The sequence below is a fragment of the Physeter macrocephalus genome, chromosome 18, assembly GCF_002837175.3.
Source record: "Physeter macrocephalus isolate SW-GA chromosome 18, ASM283717v5, whole genome shotgun sequence".
In the NCBI taxonomy this organism is placed as follows: domain Eukaryota; kingdom Metazoa; phylum Chordata; class Mammalia; order Artiodactyla; family Physeteridae; genus Physeter; species Physeter macrocephalus.
The window spans coordinates 49,325,920-49,341,240 of NC_041231.1; the positions used below are offsets into that span (position 1 = coordinate 49,325,920).

A 15,321-nucleotide genomic window follows, 5' to 3' on the forward strand; every position below is an offset into this window, starting at 1 on the left:
AGGGACAGCAGTCATTTGAGGCCTAGATAGTAACAATAATCACAGCCCCTGTTTATCCAGGTATGTGCAGGTACCACACGAAGTGCTTGACAAGGAGGAACTCATTTCATCCTCACAACCCCTTTGAGGTAGGTTCCATTACCAATGCAGAGCAGAGGCTGGAGGGGGGTGACCCCTCAGCTTGGGAGCCCTGGTAGGTAAGGGGGAGTGTGGATGTGGATCCTGGCAGCCCAACTTTGGGGGCTGAGCCCTGTGCTCCGAGGGTGGCACACACAGGTGGACGTGGGTGGTGGCCGCAGACAGGGAGCATCTCTGGAGGAGGCTGCTTCCCAACTCCCAGACACTCCCAGGCTGTGGGCTCTGCTGTGCTCAGAGACTGGCATCATAGCAAATCCATCCTCACTCAGGATGAACAGGGGCACTGGCACCTTTAGCGAAGGCAGCCCCAGCTTGGCAGGAGGGCCATGACCATCCCAACTTGGGGCGTTCCTCTCCTAGAATTGTCAGACTGGGCCTTGGGCTCCCTTTCCTGGCAATGAGCTCACTGAATAGAAATAAGGACCCAGTTTAATCCCCAAATGCTCCATTTCTGTGGCTTGAAGAACTGCAGGAACCATGAAAACTCTGCCTGCTGGAACTCTTAGCAAAGTCTTTAAAAAAAAAAAAAAAAAAATTTCGGGCTTCCCTGGTGGCGCAGTGGTTGAGAATCCGCCTGCCGATGCAGGGGACACGGGTTCGCGCCCTGATCCGGGAAAATCCCACATGCCGCAGAGCGGCTGGGCCCGTGAGCCATGGCCGCTGAGCCTGCGCGTCCAGAGCCTGTGCTCCGCAATGGGAGAGGCCACAACAGTGAGAGGCCCACGTACTACAAAAAAAAAAAAAAAACCAAAAAAAAACACCAAATTTCATTTAAACTATTTGGTTGAAACTTTTCTCAAATGTGTTCCCCATTTATGACTTAAATAGAAGTTCCTGAAACTCTCAGAACTTTGGCATTAAAGGGACTCCAAGGTCAGCCCGTTCAAACCCTTTCCATAGGTGATGCAGATAAGGTCCAGAGAAGGGAAATAACATGGCCTCACAGGCACACAGCTGGTTGGGGTGACAGAAGTGGGATTAGAGGCCTGGTCCTTCCTTTGCACTGGCTGATTCTCCCAATATAATCTTTTGCTGATGCCAGGGCATCGTGGTGACAGAAACATTGGTTGGTGGGTTGAGTGTCCCATCAGGCAATGACACTAAGACCATCTGCTCCTGTCCCAACAGATCAGATGGACTAGACTTCTGGGAAACAGGATGGGTACTGCAGTGGCTTCCTGAACTTTCCTTAGTAGCCACAGACAAAACCTCCTGTGAACGATAGTGTGAAAGATAGATCCCAGAAGACTGGGTCTGGGGAGTTCCATGGACCCGAGAGGCTCTGGGCAGCCCCGCTGGAAACCACTGGTCAAGGAAACTAGACCCACACACAGGGCCCAGAAGGCCTGGACTCATCCGGTCTTCTCATCTAGGAAATGGCTGCTTCCTCACAGCACCCGCAGGAGGCTAAACAGTGTAACCAGTGTGAGCAGAGTTTGCAAATTGGGAATTTACATAAAACATACATGCATCTTTCTTTAATCTATATTTTTGTATGTCCTTCCGCTGCCTGGCTGTATGCCATCCCTCCCCACTGCTGTTGGGAGCCTGTCTGCTCCCCTGCTAAGGTGCTGCTTTGAATCTGCCCTGGGCTGGGAAGCAACAGTCCCTGCCTTTCAGATCTTCGGTGCCATGAGCCCCCTGCTGGCTCTGGTGGTTGGCGGTGCAGGAGCCGTGAGAGCATTTGGGAGCCTGAGGGCACGGAAAGAGCGCACCGACTGGATCCGGATCTGAGACCCAGGCAGCAACGACTGTCTCCAAGCCTTGTTTCCTCTTCTGTGAAATGGGGGCACGTTATACCAGCCTCTGGGGTACATGTGAGTGTTGATGGGATAACGCACGTAAAGGGTGCCCTCTGGGGCAGATTCTGACGGGGGGCGATGCTGGGGGGCATAGCCTGGCTTGGGTGGGCAGCTGGCAAAGGCGGCTGAGGGCCATATGGTGTTCTGGTGAAGGCATCACCCCCTCTGCTCTGCCAGGCCCCAGACCTCCCCTCCCAGGAAGCTGAGCCAACCCTACCTGCCTGACAGTTCAGAGCTGTTTCTGCCCAGTGTGAGATTTCACAGGCTTTGTGGGTGTCTTGGGCCTGGGCACGCCCTTCCCCCACCCCGGGCTGTTTCCTCTGAGGCGATACCGGAAATGGTGTCCATGGGAGCAGATAGCGCCAAGGCCACTCACACCACAGCTTCATGAGGCCCCACGCGGAGTGAGGGCGTTCAGCTCCACTCTGGAATGTGATTGGAGCTCTGGGCTGGGATGTGGAGTGAGCCTGCAGGCTCTGGAACATGGCCCAGGCTTGGGTCGCCCTGAACAGTCTAATGAGGGGGACATGGCTATTGTCCTCTCTCTGATCAGAAGATGCCCGGGAAAACACTTGTCCTGAGGAATGGAGACTGTAACCCACCACGCACTCTTCCGTCAGAAACCTCCCAGGCTCCCTGCAGCCACAGAATGAAGTTGGAATTCCTACTCCAGCTACCATCAAGGCCTCCCTCCACAGGTGACCCCGCCCCAGCTTTGTCTGGATATATTCCCGTTTTCCTCCTCAGGGCCCCTGGGCTGCAGCCAAACGTTATCCAGCTGATGCCCTGCTAACAAACAAAATAGGAATATTGACACTTTCCTGCTCTGAGCTTGCACTGCTTCTGCTGGAAGGGCCACCCCCATCTTCCTGCTCCAGCAAGGCCACCTGAGGAAGCCCTCATCCATCCCACCTCCTGGCTGCCTCAGGTGGAGCATGTGCTCCCTCTGTGAACTCAGAGCCTAGGGGCTTTCTCTGAAGGCCCTGTCCCCCTCCTTCCTTTAGTATGCCTACTCATCTCCCCTCTTGAACCCCCTGTGGACAGTGGGCCTGTCTTTGATTCTCTGTGTTCCAGGGCTCAGAACATTCTGTCAGGCTCAACAAGTGACTGAACAAGTAGCTTCCCATTTAGGAGAGCCCCAGTCAGAGGTATGGATAAACAAGGGGCAGCTTAGAAGTGTCCCTCAGAGCTGGGAAAGGCACTGAACGACACTCAGTCTAGCGTCTGCTGAGGGCGGAGCCCCTCCGTTGCCTCCCCAGCAATGAGACAGATCTACACAAGACTAGCCTTCAGGAGACCTGTTCACCCCTGACCTGGAACCTGAGGGGCCTATCACTCGAGGGCAGTATTCTCCTCAAGACAGGCCTGAGGTGGCTTGATCTTGAGTCATAGACAACACGGAGAATTGGGTGGAAAAGGGGCACTGAACTAGGAGTCCTGAGGCTTGGATTCCGTTTCACCAACTCATTTGGCTTCTTAAGAAAACCATGGGGGGAATTCCTTGGTGGTCCAGTGGTTAGGACTTGGCGCTCTCACTGCCGAGGCCCCAGGTTCAAACCCTGGTCGGGGAACTAAAATCCCATAAGCCGTGAGGTGTGGCCAAAAAAAAAAAAAAAAAAAAAAAGAAAACCAAGGGGAGGCCTCCTGGGATGTTATTGAGACTCTTAGCTGTTTATTGTCTGGCTTGGGCTCCATGCTCCTCCCTGGTAGCCCACTGGGTCAGACTGCCTTCCGTTCACGGAGCTGCGATTCCCACGCCCTGAGTTTCATGGAGGCTCACTGGCTTAGAAAAAATGGAATCTTGGGAACAGCCCCATTCCCAATAGTCACTTTTACGCTGTAGATTTGGAGTTCCACAAAGGGAAGACTTCTTACAATATGGATTGCCCCAGCAAAAACCAGGGTTCCATTGAGGAGGAGTGAGCTCCCTGTCCCTGGGGTACGGTAGAGAGGCTGAATGTCTCCCCAGTAAGGATGCTGTAACGGACATCCTTTACAGCTGGGCTGAGAGCAGGAGGCTAATTGGATCAGGTCTTCCCTCCTGGTCCTGAAATTCTAGGATTCCAGGGTCCTCAGCCCCCTCCTGACCTCCCTCTCTGGGGACTAAATCAGAGTTAGCCCCTCACCAGCCTTCACTAGGGCATTCTTGGCCTCAGACAGTAGACTTGGTCACTGTCCCCTGATGGCTACTCTGAGGATGTTGCAGTGGTGGCACTGGCTCAGCAATGGGGTGGATGCCAGACAGAGGCACCTACGCCCCCATGGAAGAGGGGAGGCACAAGCCCATGGCTGCCTCACACACTCCCAAGCACAGAAGAGAAGTCATACCAAGGCTCTGTCTCCCATCTGGGCCTTCGGCAGCTTGGCTCCTGCGTCGGTGGCTCCCTTGGCTGGCAGCCTGGCCAGGGCCATCTGCAGCTGAAAAAGCAAACCTGGCACTTAATATTTAATTCTGCTCAGCAGTTGCGGCGCCTGAGTGAAGGGCTCTGGTGCTGCCGTCGGATGTGTGGTCACGGATCTCAGCAGTCCGTCCCTTCAGCTCATTTTAAGGCCCATTAATGGAAGAACTCTCCTTTACAAGGCGCTCTGCGTTGGGAGAGGGTTTAACTGATTGTCTGCCCCACTCCCCAGTCGCAGCCTAGGATTCACGAACAGCTTAGTAAATAATGATTCTGCAACCATGGTCTGCATCTAACAACAGCCTGGGAGGCAGAGAGAAAAGGAACTACGGACCTCACATTACAGTTGAGGAGACAAGGTCAGAGACACTGAGAAACCTGCCACTCAGGCTCATGGCCTGGTGGCCAAGACCACTGCTGTATACAGACAGCCAACCAACCCTTTAAGGGTTTCCCAGTTGTCCTTCACACAAAGACCATCCCTGTCTGACAAGGCTGGGCACGACCCGCCCTCCCACCTCTCTGACCTCATCTTGCTCCAAGCTCGGCCACATTGGTCCCCTTTCAGGCCTTTATTCCTATTCAGGGCCTTTGTACCTGCTGGGTCCTCTGCATGAAGGCCTCTCCCCCGCCCCTCCGAGTCTGGCCCCTTCTCATCCTCCAGGGACCCACTGTGCATACTCCCGCCTCTAAGGGGCCCTCGATGCTGGTCTGTCTCCAGGAGGGCAAGGACCAGGCCTATTTTACTCCCCACGGTCTCCCCAGGGCCTGGCCCAGAGCCTGCGATGGTTCTCAAAAAATACGTTATAGAATAAAGAAGGTCTAATTCAATGCCAAGTGTAATGACTGTGGAGGATTTTGGAGAGCAACAGAACTGGATTTGAAATCTGACACCACCACATGCTGTGTGACTTGAGAAAGCCTCTTAACCTCTGCCAGCCTCGGCTCCTCCAGCCACATAAGGAGAAGCTATGTAGGTTCACTCCAGCTCCTGAGGGACCATGAACCGCTGGGGCTTGTACCCTCTCTCGACTGGAGGGGTTTGTCGTTAGCTGTGGGAAGGTAGGGGCAGCAGAAAGAGAAAGGTGGACAAAAGTGAGATGAACTGGTGGAATGCTCCTGGCTCTAGCTTCAGATTGGCAAGGATCCCTGTTAATTCATTCGACAATGCCTTTCTGGTGCTAACTACCTGCTAGGCACTGTTCTAAGCATTTTACAGTGTTAAGTCATTTAATCCTCAGAAAACCTCGGGGTGAGTGCCGTTATAACTGCCACGTGACAGGTGGTGGAAACTGAGGCACGGAGAGCTTATACCTGGCTCACAGTCACAACACAAGTCAGCAGTGGAGCTGAGATGCACACCTAGGTGGTCAGGCTCCCGGCTTGCGTCCTCCTAGCTACGTCAGGCTATCTCTCCACCGCCCGCGTCCTCCTTGCTTCCCGACACTTTCCCCTCTCAGGATATGACAGAGACTGAGGGACTCATTGCAAACACTGACCCACCAGTCCTTGGGAAGGACCTACAGCATCTAAGTGTGCTCCCTCTCTGGAGGAGTGGTGTTGGGTACAGGGAGCCCGGGGCAGGGGCGCCTGAGGCCCCTCACCTCTCCCTCCAGCTCCTGGATGCGGTTGCTCAGCTGCCTCGCTCTGGTCTTCGCACCCTCAGACTCTGCCATCAGCACCCGGTTCTTTTTGGACAGCTCAACGATCTTGGTGGCAGTCACATCCCCAGCCACCCCAGCCGTCCCTAAAATGAAGGAAAACGGTAAGGTCGATTAAAAACACAGGCACACACATCGAACAGGCTTGCTGCTGCTGGCCTGGGCCAGCAGCGATTTGGGCAACTATGAGTAGCTGCCCTCGGCCACCTCGTGTCTGTTGAAGAGGATTAGGACACATCAGGAGAAAGGAGAAAGAACCTGGGGAAGGAAACCAAACCTAGAAATACAAATGGTCCAGTGGTGAGTTCTCTGGTTATGTTTTCCTCCCAGGACCCAAAAGCATTACAAATCCTGGAACTAGACATCAGAAAGAAGTCTAAGAGAAGCCCTCTCTAGTCCAAAGTGCAGGAAGTGGGGCTAAGAGCCAGCCAGGGCTCTCTCCCAACTCTGTCTCCAGACAAGCCCCACTCTTTTTTTTTTTTTTTGTGGTACGCGGGCCTCTCACTGTTGTGGCCTCTCCCCTTGTGGAGCACAGGCTCCGGACGCGCAGGCTCAGCGGCCACGGCTCACGGGCCCAGCCGCTCCGCGGCATGTGGGATCTTCCCGGACCGGGGCACGAACCCGTGTCCCCTGCGTCGGCAGGCGGACTCTCAACCACTGCGCCACCAGGGAAGCCCCTAGCCCCACTCTTGAAGCTGCAACCCCATTATAATGGGGGCGTCAGTGAATGGGCAAGCACAGAAATGCTAAAATATCTGGGTAAATATAATAGACTATTTTGCATCCTTCAGTGTTTTAAAACGTATAATGGTTGAAAGCAAATATGATAGCATAGTCTGATGGGATGTTCAACATATACAGACATAATACATATAAAAGCTGTAATATAAGGGGGGAGGGTAAAGGGACTTATATGGTGGTAAGGTTTCTTCATTCCACTTGAAGTGTTAAAATATTAATTCTAAGTAGACCATGAAAAGTTATGTGTGTTGTAAGCAATCACTAAAAAAATTGTACAAAGAAATAGAAAAACTAAACTAAAGCAAACACTAAAAGTCCGCCCAAAGGAAAACCAGTTCATCAGCTGTCAGTAGCCTGTCACTGTAGCCTGGTTTAAAAACATGAACTGAGACTGTCAGACTTTTCTCTTCAAAACATGAAGTTGGAAATCAGAAATGGGGACTGCTGAGTGAGGACTGGATTTAAGAGGTCTTGAGGGAGGCTCAGGGCTGGCACTCAGATGAGGCCATGAGCATGCCAGCAGAAGACAGGATGTGGGGCAGGCTGGAGAGGAGGGAGCAGGCCCTGTCTCCCAGGTCTCCTGGGGTGAGGAGGCAGCTCCTGCCCTCCCCGGAGCCCATCAACTTCTCGACACCCTTGCAAAAGCAGCCCCTTCGCATCTGAGCCCCGGACCAGGTTAGGTGTTATCTTCTCTTCAGTGTGGTTTTGTTTTAGACAGAAGAGGCCAAAGAATGGAGGGAAGCACAACAGGCTACCAAGGGCCTTTAAGATACCAGATTCCCCTTGCTTTTTAATTCGGCACTGGTCCTCTGGGTGCACCTACTCTTAAAGTCATTTCCTAGCAAAGGCAGAGAGAGACGCTCTGACAGATGCCAGCTGAGGCATCATGCCCTCTCTGATTGCTGACACTGACTTTGTGCTTTCTCAGTCAGCCACCTGGGAATTGCTCAACGGGCATACATAGAGCAGAGGACAATCAGGGCCAAGGTCCCCACCAGATCTGTAAGAACAAGGTCTAGCTCATAACCACAGGGTCAGTGGTCAATGTCCAGCCCACACCCACAGGGCTAAGGTCATCTCTAGGCCTACAAAGCCAAGGTCCCTAACAGACCCACAGGGTCAAGGTCTCCAGCAACAGAACCAAGGTCCAACTCCGACCTGAAGGGCCAAGGTCCACTGTACATGCTGCTGGATCCCAGGAAATCCTCCCAGAACAGCGAACTCCCCTGTCTTGTCCACCCTTCCGGAGCAGCAACAGCAAGTGGTGTAGAGTAAATGCCTGCTTCCACTGGGGCTTTTTCACGTCCATGATACAGTGTTTGAGCCAGAGCATCCAGATAGAGTGGATGCCGTTGGCCCACCGAACATGTAGCGAGCATCACGGAGAACTCTTGTCATGAGTCCCAGCGGGGTCACCCACACTGCCTGGAATGCCTGTCTTCTGCCCCTGCTGTTCTCGTGCTTCCGTTTCCCAGCTTGCTGGCCTAGCTGGCCTGCTCCATTCCTCTCCCCTCTCCCTCATTTTCAGGATTCATCTGGACAAGCTTGAGCACAGCTGAACCTTGCACTGTCTCTTGAGCACCTGCCCTCTGGAACCTGCTGGTTGTCCTGCCCTGTAGGCTCCATGGCAACTGGGCCAGCCAACCTGGACTTCAGAGCAGAAACTGTCGCAACAGCAGTGGAGCTACCTGTGAAGGCAAATCTGTCCTCTTCTATTTTCTTTTTGAGGTGTGTGATTTCAAAGTCCCTCTCCTTCAGCAACTTATACAATCGCCCGTTCTCATCCACTGTTTCCCTGAGTTGATCCCGAAGCCGTTCGATCTCGTCTTCAAGCATCCTGCAAGGCAAAGGCAGAATCACAGGAACTGATGGGCAGAGGTCAGGTCTCCACAGCCTAGGTTTGTTGTACCTGGTTGGGCACTGGGTGGAGATAAGAACTGGTCTGTACAAAATAGGAATGAGATATTAAGGGAATCTCAGTGAGCAGATTTTTAACACACTGTTCTCAAAACTGAACGATTAAGGACACACACACAAGTGAAAGGAGAAAGAAGTTTTCAATAACATGGTTTACTACGGATTCAACAGAGCTATATAAAACCCCACCCAGAGAATTCATACTCCTTTCCAGCATCCATGGAACATGCATAAAGATGTATTATAATTTAGGCTTCAAAGGCAACCTTAGCAAATTCCAAATAATGGACATTATACAGCCCATTTTCTTTAATGGCAATTGACTAAAATTAGAAATCAATACTAAAAAGAGAACAAAAATGAAATAAAAAACAGAACTCCAAACCCATTATATGCTTGGAACTGAAAAAAAAAAAACCACACACATACACACACTCCTAAATTATTTATGGGTTAAGAAGAAATCATAATGTGTATTATGAAGCATTTAGAATGGATTGACTGTAGAAGCAATATGTATGAAAACTTGCGAACAGCAGCTAAAGTGATACTTAGAAGGAAATTTATAGCCTTAATTGCATATGTATATTAGAAGACGAAAGAGGAATTGTCTAAGCCTTAAGTTGAGACCAGGTCTCTGGGTCTCAGGTAAACCCAATAGGAAATCAGAATAGGTGGCTAGTTTTGTATATTACAATTGTCTTGCAAGTCTTTATTTATTTATTTATTTTTTTTACGGTATGCGGGCCTCTCACTGTTGTGGCCTCTCCTGTTGCGGAGCACAGGCTCTGGACGCGCAGGCTCAGCAGCCATGGCTCACGGGCCCAGCCGCTCCGCAGCATGTGGGATCCTCCCGGACCGGGGCACGAACCCATGTCCCCTGCATCGGCAGGTGGACTCTCAACCACTGCGCCACCAGGGAAGCCCAGGTCATTTTTCTTTAGAACTTTAAAACATGAAAAACACGTGACTGGTGGGTCTGTGATCACTTCTACCGTTAGGCATGGAGCCAGCTCCATAGAGGCAGTTGCTCAGGAAGTAAATAAGTTACAGAAATTATAGATAACAGTAATTATTTACTAACAGCTATTATTATTGTTGGTGTTATTCTAACAACAGCTCAAGTCTCCACAAATTCCAGTTTCTCTGACTTGGGGAAAGATCATTGGGAATAGGTCTGGGGTTAACTTAGAGCTAATATTTAGGAGCCATATGAATTTTTTCAATTATTGAGAAATCTTTATTTTTTTCCTAATTAGCATTTTTCAGTAGAACATTGTGAAAATCGAGAAACCATGAAAAGTAGAATTTGCAGATGGAGAAGATAGATTCTGGGTGAAACCAGAAACAAAGAGATAGCTCAACAAATGCTGTGATTTTTTTTTTTTTTTTTTTTTTGCAAAATGACTAGCAAACAATTTTGTTTCAATCCAGACTCCTGCTTCTAATAACCAATGTAAATCAATGCATCTGTGTGACATTGGCAAATTTAAAGCAAAACGAGAAGATTCTGGAGTCCTTTCAACTGTTTCACCAACCATATAAAAGCAAGGAATCCATAAACTGCTTCTTTAGGACAGGTATGTTTATGTGTCTTTATGTGTCAGGGAAGGAAAACTGACACAGGAGAACAGTCCCAGATGAGGTTTGGAGTAGTGATCACCTGTGAATCATCAGAGCCAGCCAACCAGCTCCTCAAAAACCAAAACACATTTTTCACGAAAGAGAGACTACGTAAGAAAATTCAAGTGAATAAACTACACCTTGATGAGTTTCAAATTTTCCATTTGACTTTAAGTGGTTTTTGAATACACTTCATGTCAAATTATGTCCCTTTATCCGATGCAAGAGGCTTCAATAACAATCTCTGTGTCAAAACTTCTGGGTCTCAGCTGATAAACACACATCTGGTCAACCTGCCTGTCGAACTGTCTGCAATCATTCTCCCCCACCTTCCCTACCTCCCTTCAGTGCTCCTGGGAGAGTCCAAACTTGCATTTACCTCTGCTCAAAGCTGGTTTTTGAGTTCTGCTCCCCGGCTTGGAGGACGCTGAGGCCATCAGAGATCTCCAGGGGCTCTTTTTGGTCATCAACTCTGCTTTGGAGGCTAAGTTCTTTTTCCTTCCGTTTCTCCATCTGCTTCTGTAACCTTCTGTGCTGCATCTCCTGCATGGCCCTGAACTGGAGCCTCAAGGTGTCCTGTGAGCCTTCCTCTGCCATCTTGCCCTTGGAGTAGGAAAAGAAGCCTGAGCCTAAGCAAACTCCACAAACTGCTCCTTTCCCAAGAGTGCTCAGCACATAGCCAGCCCTGTCTACAACTCCCAAGCCTGGAGTTGGCTGCTTATCTTTGCATGTGTCCATGAGGAAGCTTGGAAGACCCACTCTCACTTCAGGTCCTTTGAAAGCCAAAGCTGAGCCGAGCTAAGCGTCAGCTCTCTACACACCCTCCCATGCCTGAATGTGCCACCAGACCTGGAATGGCATCAGAATACTCCCTCCATCACTCAGATTCAACAGTTGACTCCTTCCTGTCCCTAAAAACAGTGGCTCTCAACTCTGGCTGACCATTAGAATCTTCTAGGAGTTCCTAAAATATAGCAATGCTGGGGCACATCCCTGGACCATTTAAAATCTTAATTCCTAGGAATGGGGCTCAGACATCATTACTGTTTTTAACTAAAGTATAATTTTAAGTTGAATTATAATTTACACATAGTAAAGTGCGTAAGTCCTGAGTGTACCGCTCAATAAATCTTTACACAGGTATGCAGCCCTGGCTCCGGCCAGGGCCCCGGTGGCTGCCGGCTCCCCCAGCTCCAGCCCGGGCCCTTCTGTACTTTTCCCCGCACTTACAGTGGTCACTCCGCTGCTGCCTTCTTGGGCTGCAGCAGCTCGGGCGCCTCCTTCAGACGCCTTCTTGCGCTGCCCCGGCAACCGTCACCAGGGAAACCAGCCACGCCGCTGCGTGACGTTCTCACGAGTCTACGGCAACCAAGAGGGCGCCGGGAGTCCGGAAAGGAACAGAGGCGCAGATGGTCCGGGTTGAGGCGGTAAGTACACAGGCGAGGTGGGCTGACGGATGAGGGCGTCTTGTGTATGAGACTTTAAAGTTGGCCCAGTGGTCCGCTTCTGGAACATATTTTAAAAGTTTTGTGGGCCAAACGTTCTGCGCAGAGATGCGCATCCCGCAGTCCTGCTGGGGGGAATTAAGGTGAATGATTCTACCATGAAATTTAACGTAGCCATTCAGAATGTCTTTGGAAAATGTGGAACAGTGTCGGAGGAAAGGTTATTTTGTGACGGTGAGTGAAAAAGGCAGGACACGAAATAGTAACTGCTAAGTAAATGAAGTTGTGTTTTTAAAAACTAAGAACGGAGGGAATTCCCTGGCGGTCCAATGGTTAAGGCTCCGCGCTTCCACTGCAGGGCACGGGTTCGATCCCTAGTTGGGGAACTAAGATCCCGCATGCCCTGCATGGCGCGGCCCAAACAAACAAAAAACAAAATTGAAAATTGAAAATTGAAAACCCCTAGGAACAGAAACAAGACTGCAGAGGAATGCATAGAAATATTAGAGTTAAAAATGGTTGTATTCGTGTGCTGGAATTGCAGTGCTGTGTTTTTATTTTTGCACTTTAGGGGATTTAAAATATAGTGAACATGGTTTATTTTCAAAGTGGAAAACACTTGTATGTTTGGGTTTTTTAAAAAGACACTTACCAATTTAAGTCACTACTATATCCAGGTCTTTATAATTAGAAAGTCTTCAGATATCTCACGGTTGTTTTTCTTTCTTTTTTTCCTCATAAGGCATTCACCCACAGACGTGCATGAGGGTGGGGCACCAGATCACATTTTGCAGAACTCTAATGCAATATCACAACCAGAATATGGACGTTGGTAATTTTACTTGAATTCATTTGTGTGTGTGTTTAGTTCTATACAGTTTTATCATGCTTAGGCTTGCATATTCACCACCATCCTCAGATACTGAACACTTAAATCAACACAAGGTTTCTTCTTGGGCTTTTGTAGCCACACCCGCTTCCCTCCCTCCCCACCCCCAAAGGCCCTAATCTCTGTGACCACCAATCTGTTCTCCATTTCTAAAATTTTGTCATGTCAGAAATGTTATATAAATGGAATCATATAATATGTAACCTTTGGGGACTGACTTTTTTACTCAGAATAATTTTCCAGAGCTTCATCCAAGTTGTTGTATGTGTCAGTTTGTTCCTTTTTATTGCTGAGTAGTTTTCTATGGTATGGATGTACCACAAATTGTTTAACCATTTGCCGGTCAAAGGACATCAAGGCTGTTTCTAGTTTGGGGTTATTACAGATAAAGCTGATATAAACATTCATGTATAGATTTCTGTAGGAACTTAACTTTTCATTTTTCTGGGATAGATGCCCAAGAGTCCATTTGTATGATAATAACATGCTTAGTTTTGTAAGAAACCGGTTGTCAACCTATTTTGTAGAGTGGCTGTACGATTTTACATTTCTACCAGCAGTGTATGAGTGATCTACTTTCTCCATATGTTTGCCAGTGTTTGATGTTGTCACTATTTTTTATTTTAGCCATTCTAATAGGTGTGTAGTGACTTCTAATTGTGGTTATAATGTGCGTGATGGATAATGATATTGAACATTTTTTTCAGGTACTTATTTGCAATCTGTATATCCTCTTTGGTGCAGTGTCTGTTTATGTCTTTTGCCCAATTTCTAACTGTTGACTTTTGAGAATTCTTTATACATTCTAGATATTAATCATTTGTTGGATTGTAGTTTGCAAATATTTTCTCCCATTCTGTAGCTTGCCTTTTCTCTTTACATGGGTTTTCACAGAACAAACATTTTAAATTTTGACTAGGTCCAATTTAACAATTTCTTTCTTTCAGTGTCAAGTGTAAGAACTCCTTGCCTAGCCCTCGATCCCAAAGATTTCCCCCTGTGATATTCTAAAAGCATTAGAGTTTTATGTTCATGATTTATTTTGGCATAATCTTTATGTAAGATGTGAGGTTTAGATTGAGATTCTTTTTTTTTTGACCTATGGCTGTTCAATTGCTTCAGCAGTATTTATTGAAAGGTATCCTTCCTCAACTGAATTGCTTTTGAACCTTTGTCAAAAATCAGTTGTGTAAATTCAGAAACAGCAACAAAAAACAACCCAATTCAAAAATGGGCAAAGGGGGCTTCCCTGGTGGCGCAGTGGTTGAGAGTCCGCCTGCCGATGTAGGGGACACAGGTTTGTGCCCTGGTCTGGGAAGATCCCACATGCCGCGGAGCGGTTGGGCCTGTGAGCCATGGCCACTGAGCCTGCGCGTCCGGAGCCTGTGCTCCACAACGGGAGAGACCACAACAGTGAGAGGCCCGTGTACCGCAAAAAAAAAAAAAAAAAAAAAAAAATGGGCAAAGGACTTGAAGAGATTCCTCCAAAGAAGATATACATATAGCTAATAAGCACATGTAAAGATGCTCAACATTACTAGCCATTAAGGAAATGCAAATGAAAGCCACAGTGGGATACCACTCCATACCCATTAGGATGGCTGTTATTTTAAAAATGGAAAATAAAAAGTGTTGTCCAAGATGTGGAAAAATTGGAACCCTTATGCATTGCTGGTGAGAGTGTAAAATGGTGCAGCCGCTGTAGAAAAGTTTGGAAGTTCCTCAAAAATTTAAACATAGAGTACGATCCAGAAATTCACTTCTGAGTATATGCCCAAAATATGAAAGCAAACAGATACTTGTACACCACTGTCCATAGTAGCACTATGGACACTATAGCCAAAAGGTGGAAACAATCCAAATGTCCATCTGTAGATGAATGGATAAACAAAATGTGGTATTATCCATTAAATGGAATATTATTCAGCCATAAAAAGGAATGAAGTACCGATACATGCTACAACATGGATGAACCTTGAAAACATTATGCTAAGTGAAATAAGCCAGACACAAAAGGACAACTATTGTATGATTCCATTATATTAGGTTCCTAGAATAGAGATTGCCAGGGAGCAGGGGAAGAGGGAAATGGGTAGTTATTATTAAAGACTGAAGTTTCTGTTTGGAATGATGAAAAGGTTCTGGAGGCAGATGATGGTAATGGTTGCATAGCATTTTTTTAAACGTTTTTATTGGAATATAATTGCTTTACAATGGTGTGTTACTTTCTGCTTTATAACAAAGTGAATCAGTTACACATATACATATATCCCCATATCTCTTCCCTCTTACGTCTCCCTCCCTCCCACCCTCCCTATCCCACCCTTCTAGCTGGTCACAAAGCACCGAGCTGATCTCCCTGTGCTATGCGACAGCTTCCCACTAGCTATCCATTTTACATTTGGTAGTGTATATATGTCCATGCCACTCTCTCACTTCGTCCCAGCTTACCCTTCCCCGTCCCGTGTCCTCAAGTCCATTCTCTATGTCTGCGTCTTTATTCCTTTTTTCATTTTGGATGATCTGTCCATTGGTGAAAGTGGGGTGTTAAAGTTCCCTAGTATGAATGTGTTACTGTCGATTTCCCCTTTTATGGCTGTTAGTATTTGCCTTATGTATTGAGGTGCTCCTATGGTGGGTGCATAAATATTTACAATTGTTATATTTTCTTCTTGGATTAATCCCTTGATCATTATGTAGTGTCCT

The 15,321-nt window shown here is 48.1% G+C and overlaps 2 protein-coding genes and 1 non-coding gene across 10 annotated transcripts in view; 2 read left to right on the top strand and 1 right to left on the bottom strand.

Annotated features, from left to right (window-relative positions):
• Positions 1-11,019, bottom strand: part of CCDC13 (coiled-coil domain containing 13) — a 29,987-nt gene extending 18,968 nt beyond the window's left edge. The window contains exons 1-4 of the mRNA XM_007106777.3: positions 10,661-11,019; positions 8,430-8,578; positions 5,944-6,086; positions 4,269-4,358 (exon numbers count right to left, since the gene is read on the bottom strand). Of these exons, the coding sequence (XP_007106839.2) occupies positions 4,269-4,358; positions 5,944-6,086; positions 8,430-8,578; positions 10,661-11,019 (741 nt within the window). The remainder of the gene's footprint in view (positions 1-4,268; positions 4,359-5,943; positions 6,087-8,429; positions 8,579-10,660) is intronic.
• The window catches only part of ACKR2 (atypical chemokine receptor 2), a 112,120-nt gene that overhangs the window by 28,194 nt on the left and 68,605 nt on the right, over positions 1-15,321 (top strand). For 7 of the 8 annotated variants that reach the window (XR_008615835.1, XR_008615837.1, XR_008615836.1 and 4 more), the window contains exons 5-6: positions 61-1,955; positions 2,494-12,558. The gene's annotated coding sequence lies outside the window, so the exon portion shown is untranslated. Of the gene's footprint in view, positions 1-60; positions 1,956-2,493; positions 12,559-15,321 lie in introns of those variants that run through there. The other variant, XM_007106779.3, reaches the window with a different exon arrangement.
• On the top strand, positions 3,439-3,511 carry TRNAE-CUC (transfer RNA glutamic acid (anticodon CUC)). The gene has a single exon. It is a non-coding gene; the product is annotated as a tRNA-Glu (tRNA).